This window comes from Aptenodytes forsteri, unplaced genomic scaffold (genome assembly GCF_000699145.1).
Source record: "Aptenodytes forsteri isolate BGI_AS27 unplaced genomic scaffold, ASM69914v1 Scaffold118, whole genome shotgun sequence".
In the NCBI taxonomy this organism is placed as follows: domain Eukaryota; kingdom Metazoa; phylum Chordata; class Aves; order Sphenisciformes; family Spheniscidae; genus Aptenodytes; species Aptenodytes forsteri.
Genome location: NW_008795859.1, coordinates 1,250,328 through 1,256,426, shown reverse-complemented (window position 1 = coordinate 1,256,426; position 6,099 = coordinate 1,250,328). Strand labels below are relative to the sequence as shown.

The window sequence follows — 6,099 nt, the reverse complement described above, 5'->3', positions numbered from 1 at the left end:
GGCGGTTCCCAGCCAGGTCCCCCCACGTGCCTCTGAGCATCCCCCGGGTGCGGGGGATGCATCCTGACCTGTCCCCTGGCCCGTGGTCCCCAGCGGCCACCACTGCTGTCCCCTGCATGGCTGTGTGAAACATGTCCCCCCGCAGAGCGCAGAGAGGGGACGTCGCCGGCAGCCGGGCTCGCAGCAGCGGCCGAGCCTCCACTCTCCGGCATCGACAGCAAAGCACTGTGCACAGAAACCTTGCTGCAGAGAAATGAGGCAGAAAAGCAAAAGTACGTGAGTACCGGGGACGGGGCTTCACACCCCACAGCCGGGGTCATTTTGGGGTGCTGGGGAGACACGTGGCTCTGTCCCTGCTCCTGCATGGGGGTGTCCGTCTGTCCTTCCCTCTCCTCCTTCCCTTTGTGCCTCCTTTGCTGTCTGGGTTGAGAGCGGACGCATCCAGCCTGGAAATCTGACACACAGTCTCAGGCGCTCCGGGTGTCTGTCTGTCCGTCTGTCCCCTCTCCCAGCCAGTTTTTGGGCAGCAGCGGGCACGGGCAGAGCTGGGCCAGGTCCCTCCTGCCAGCCCCTCGTGCCATCTCCCTGGCACGTGGCTTTGCTCGGACAAATGGGTTAAATCCAGGTCGACGGATGAACCTCATTAAATGGCCTTTTAATTTGGAGGCTCCCGGCTTTCCCGGTGCCTTCATTGTTATTCCTTAACACGCTGCACCGGGAAACAAATGAGGAATCTTTAAACCCTAAATTGCAGATCTCTGCGAGTAAGTTCCTGGCAAGTGCAGGCTATAAATAATGCAAAATAACTTTTCCCTGATTGCTTCCCCCCCTCCAATTAATTACAGGCGGGGTGGGCTGCCATCCACCCTGTTGGAGGGGTCTCAGCCACAGGGATCAGGACTATTTTCACCCCAAAGTGAATTTTTTACACCCGGGGCAATAAACCCCTTAACATCAGGGGGTAACACGGCTTGAACACGTCCTGGCATCCACTGGCGGGTCTTTCCCCCGGCATCACCGGGGGATGCAGCGAGGGGGTGTCCGTGCGCCCTCGGGGGGCAGCGGGGTCGGCATGGCCGCAGTGCCGCTGGCATGTCGCTGATGCCCATCTCTCGCAGGGGGCTGCAGGAAGCACAGGTCACTTTGGCCGCTCGGCTGGGGGAGGCAGAGGAGAAGATCAAAGTGCTCCACGCAGGTAGGGGGGCCGGGGTAGAAGTTGCCGGCCGTGGGGGGCCAAGCCCTCACCCCGCAGCTCACCATCCTCTTCCTCTTCCCAGCGCTGAAGGCCACCCAGACGGAGCTGCTGGAGCTGCGGTGTAAATACGACGAGGAAGCGGCGTCCAAGTAAGTCGCCAGTGATGCCCAGTCATGCCCGGAGGCCGTTGACATGCCCGAGGCTGAGCTGAGCCGAGCCACCCGTGGCAACGTGGCAGTGCCGGGACATCCCCACGGTGCTGCTAAATGACTTGAGGAGCTGAGATACTTTAAGCGACTGCAGCAGCATCCCAAGTCACGGGGGCTCCCTAAACCTAAGGCAGGAGCCCTCGCCAGCCGCAGAGGGCTGTGTCTCTTGCCTCTGCGCCGGCTGACACCTCTTGCTTTCTCGTCGCAGGGCAGACGAAGTAGCCATGATCATGACAAACCTCGAAAAAGCCAACCAGGTGAGCCAGGAGGTGACTTTCCAGCCAGCGCAGGGCACGTACCCTGCTCCCCACGTGCCACACTCAGCTGTGGTCCCCTGGGGCTGATGGGCTTCACCCTGCAGAGCCCGGGTGCTGCACCCGCCACAGCAACCCAAGCATCCGCATGGCCTGGATGTCTGTCCCCGAAAATGGTATGGCGTGGCCGGGCTCCAGGACTGGGAAGCCCTATAAAGGGGGGCTCTGGTTTCCTTCACCTGGCGGCTCCTCCAAACCAGCCCAATGGGACCCCTTTTCCTGTGTTGGGGGTCACTGGTGTGTTTGGGCTCCCACTGGGCTCCACTTTGGCTGCTGGAGCCAGCATTTGTCACCTCCAGCCTCTCCCGGGTGTTTCAGGGCACGACCCACACCAGCCTGGTGTTGGTTTCTGGCGTAATTACTTCTGGTCTTATCTATTCCTATTCATTAGTTTTATTTAATTCTGAAAATGTAGGTACAAATAAATGTCCATGGATAATAAAAGAGGCTTAAAGAGCAATTTGCATGTAAATACGGCCTTTTGGGTGGAAAAAGGCAGTGTCGTGGAGGTGAGCTGCTGGTGCCCAGTGACGGGTCTGGGAACTGCGTTAGGACGTGGGGAATCAAATACATGGGGGGGCTTATGGTGACGGTGGTGGGAGCAGGATGCTTGGGAGAGGTGCGGGTTGGTGCAGATCCTGGAGCCCTGCTCTGCCCTGTGTGGGGTGGGCCGAGCCGCGGGTGCCCGGCCTGACGCACTTTCTGCTCTCTTGCAGCGAGCGGAGGCGGCGCAGAGGGAGGTGGAGAGCTTGCGGGAGCAGCTGGCGGCCGTGAACAGCTCCCTCCGCCTGGCCTGCTGCTCCCCGCCAGGCGCTGCCGGGGTGAGGGCACCCCTCAGGGCCGGCAGCACCCCATCGTGGCCGGCAGCACCCCATCGGGCCCGGCAGCACCCCATCGCGGCTGGCAGCACCCCATCATGGCCGGGAGCATCTGTCACAGCCAGGAGCATCCCATTGCACTTGGGAGCACCCCATCATAGCTAGGAGCACCCCATAGCAGCCAGGAGCACCCTAGCATGTTTGGGAGCACCCACCATGTTTGGGAGCAAGCCTGAAATGCCCGTGACCGAGGCATTTTTCCACCATGGGGTGGTAGCGTTCACCATGCCCTACCTACAGCCCCAGCTTCCTATGGGGAGGGGGTACGTGCACTCCCATAGCACCGAGCAGACGTACCTGGGAGACCTGTAAGGGCAGAGGAAAGGTCTGTCACTGCCCACGGCTGCACCACCCTGGGTCCCCGTCCCACTGGGCTGAGTCCTGGGCTTGCCTGCTTCCCCTGGGGACGTGTCTGACAGGGAGGGTGGCCCTTGTCCCTGCGTTGGGCAGCCAGGAGCTGATGGTGTCCCCTCTCCCGGCAGGACAAAGTGAACTATTCCATGTGCTCAGGGTCGAGGCTGGAGGCGGCTCTGGCCGCCAAGGACCGGGAGATCCTGCGGCTCCTGAAGGACGTCCAGCACCTCCAGAGCTCGCTGCAGGAGCTGGAGGAGTCCTCTGCCAACCAGATCGCCGAGCTGGAGGGGCAGCTGGCTGCCAAGAACGAAGCCATCGAGGTGTGCCCATGGGGGCTGGGGGCTTGCCGGGGAGGGAGGGGCACAGGTCCGGCCATGCCGGGTGTGTGCCAGGAGCCGGCTGCAAGGACTTCCCCCCTCTGCTCTGCAGAAGCTGGAGGAGAAGCTGCAGGCACAGGCGGACTACGAGGAGATCAAAACGGAGCTGAGGTATGGCTTGACTGGCATCCATGCCTGCTGCCTGCCTGTCCCCTGACCGGCCAGGTGCCACCAGCACCCATGGCACACTTCCAGCAGCCGTAACGCTCGGCAGCTTGACAGCAGTGAAAAGCCGTGCTCGCTGAGTCACCCCCCCCCTTGTTTCCCTCCCAGCATCCTGAAGGCGATGAAGGTGGCCTCCGCCAGCTGCAGCCTTCCCCAGGCAAGTGCCGTGGTGTGTGCCGACATGCTGGCCAGGCTGGGGCGCACGTGCCAGCCCTGCCGCCGGTGGCTGCGCTGCCCTTTCCCATCTCGGCTTGGCTCCTTGCAGAGCATATCGAAGGCGGAGGAGGCCCTGCTGCTGGGGAAGGAGGCTTTCTACCCCTCCCAGAAGTACCTGCTGGAGAAACCCAGCCTGCTGGCCAGCACTGGTAGGGTCCCTGGGTCCTGCAGGATCCCCGGCCCCACTGGGAGCATCCCTGGGAACGTGGGTGACAGGGCCGGGATCCTGCCCCGGCTGTGGGAAGGAGCCCAGAGCCAGCAGCGGGGCAGGGGGACGGACAAAGGGTGGGATGCCACCTGGGGAAACTGAGGCAAGAGATGCTTCGCTGCGGGGCCATACTGGGGCTGCCGGCTGGGGGGACTCTAGTGTGTTTCCCTCCCTCTCGTTCATCTCTAGAGGAGGATCACTCCGAAGACGAGTCAGGAAAGGATTCGCTGGGCATGGAGCAGACGTACCCGTCCCCACAGCACGCACGCCCCGGCGGACGAACCCGCCTCCCCCACTCCCCTCCCGCCTCTGCCTGGCCCCGGCCTGGCCCCCGACGGCCCCCGGACTTTCTCGCTGTCCCCCTTCCCAGGGGGTGAGCGGCTTTCGGACCCCAAGACCCCTCACCTCCCGCCGCCCTCCTACAAGAGCGAGAGTGCCACGGGGGGGCCACCCTTCCCCTCCGCCTTCTTTGGGGCCAAAAGCAGTGCTGTGCCCCCTGGCACCGCGCCAGCCGCCAGCACCGTCAGCCCACCCAGTGAGCTGTCTGAGGGCAGCGCCGGCAGCTCTGCCGAGGAGGAGCAGCTGGACACGGCCGAAATCGCCTTCCAGGTGAAGGAGCAGCTGCTGAAGCACAACATCGGGCAGAGAGTCTTCGGGCATTACGTGCTGGGGCTGTCGCAGGGCTCTGTCAGCGAGATCCTGGCCCGGCCCAAGCCCTGGCGCAAGCTGACGGTGAAGGGCAAGGAGCCGTTCATCAAGATGAAGCAGTTCCTCTCTGATGAGCAGAATGTGCTGGCCCTGAGGACTATCCAGGTGCGCCAGAGAGGTGAGTGGTTGGGGTGGCCCTGGCTGACGGGTCCTGCCCCGGGATGCTGCAAGCGGTGCCATGGGATCCCCTCCTGGCGCACCCCGGCAGCATCCCGGGGTGCCCCGTGCCGCAGCGGTGATGCCCACCAGCCTGTGATGTGCCAGCAAGACAGGCAGTGATGCCACACAGAGTCACCGGTGGCACCTGGGGATTGTCCCTGGCAGTCCCCCTGCTCACCGCGGGGTGGGATGGAGCCGGCCACCGAGTGGGATGGAACCCCGGCAAATGATAGCGATTAACAACAACCCATCGTGGAAGCTGCATCCCTGGACGTGCTTTACTCATTTATTCTGACAAGTGCCATTTAATTATTCATTAGGCTGTTTCGTGGTGTATGAATCATTGTGCTTGGGAATGTTTCGTTAAAATAATGAAGTCTTAATGCTGCGGGACCTCGGCGCGGTGTTGGCACCGCTGCAAAATGGTAACGCCCCACCGCCTGCACGCACAGCTCTGGGGATGGCAGCTCCTGGCCCCATCTCAGCGGTGGTAGCAGTGCTGGCTGGTCACTCATGTCCCTGCGGTGGCACGGGGATGGGGTGATGCTGGTCCATGCATCTGCTGGCATTTCAACCCAGAGGGCTTTGATTTATCCCCTGGATCCGATTCAGCATTAACCCTTCGCCTGCAGGAGGGCACGGTGCCAGGGATGGGGGATGTGGTCCCCATGCTCATGTCTCCGCTCAGCACCCTGCGCGCCGGTGGGGAGCGGGTGCCCTTGGATGAGGTGAGGAAGGTGGCCGGGAGGTGCCATGCCGGAGGCAAGAGCTGGCAGCCAGGGCTACCGGGGCTCCCCGCGCTCTGGCTAGCGACTAATCGGGAGTGACGTTTGTCTTAAAACCAGCATCCCTAAAAATAACTGAACATGAGGAGCAGTAAATACTTCCTGACATACAAGCGGAGCTTGTAAAACCAGCACCGGTGACAAAGCTGTTATCCTGCCTCTTTGATCAGGTAGCATCACGCCACGGATCAGGACGCCAGAGACCGGCTCTGACGACGCCATCAAAAGCATCCTGGAGCAGGCGAAGAAGGAGATCGAGTCGCAGAAGGGAGGTAGGTGCTGGCATGTGGGTGGCCCTGGGAGTGACTGAGCCCCCCCTCTGCTCCCATGGGAGCAGCACCCAGAGGGGTGCCAGCGGCTGGGTGCCGCGTGGCTGCGGGTCCCACGGCATGCTGAAACACCCGCAAAACCGACAGCGTCCGGTGCAGGGGTCTCTGCTTCCCCTAGGAAACGTTAGCCGGCCCCTGCCAAGCCCAGCACTTGCGGCAGTCCTGGGCAGGGTGGCCCTGGGCTAACCCTGCGGCTGGGCGG

The 6,099-nt window shown here is 62.6% G+C and overlaps 1 protein-coding gene across 1 annotated transcript in view; it reads left to right on the top strand.

Annotated features, from left to right (window-relative positions):
* Positions 1-6,099, top strand: part of CUX2 (cut like homeobox 2) — a 35,298-nt gene that overhangs the window by 19,174 nt on the left and 10,025 nt on the right. Inside the window, 12 exon segments of the mRNA XM_019473264.1 lie at positions 146-272; positions 1,119-1,195; positions 1,278-1,344; positions 1,613-1,661; positions 2,435-2,539; positions 3,079-3,270; positions 3,380-3,438; positions 3,601-3,649; positions 3,758-3,857; positions 4,106-4,178; positions 4,180-4,742; positions 5,739-5,840. Of these exon segments, the coding sequence (XP_019328809.1) occupies positions 146-272; positions 1,119-1,195; positions 1,278-1,344; positions 1,613-1,661; positions 2,435-2,539; positions 3,079-3,270; positions 3,380-3,438; positions 3,601-3,649; positions 3,758-3,857; positions 4,106-4,178; positions 4,180-4,742; positions 5,739-5,840 (1,563 nt within the window).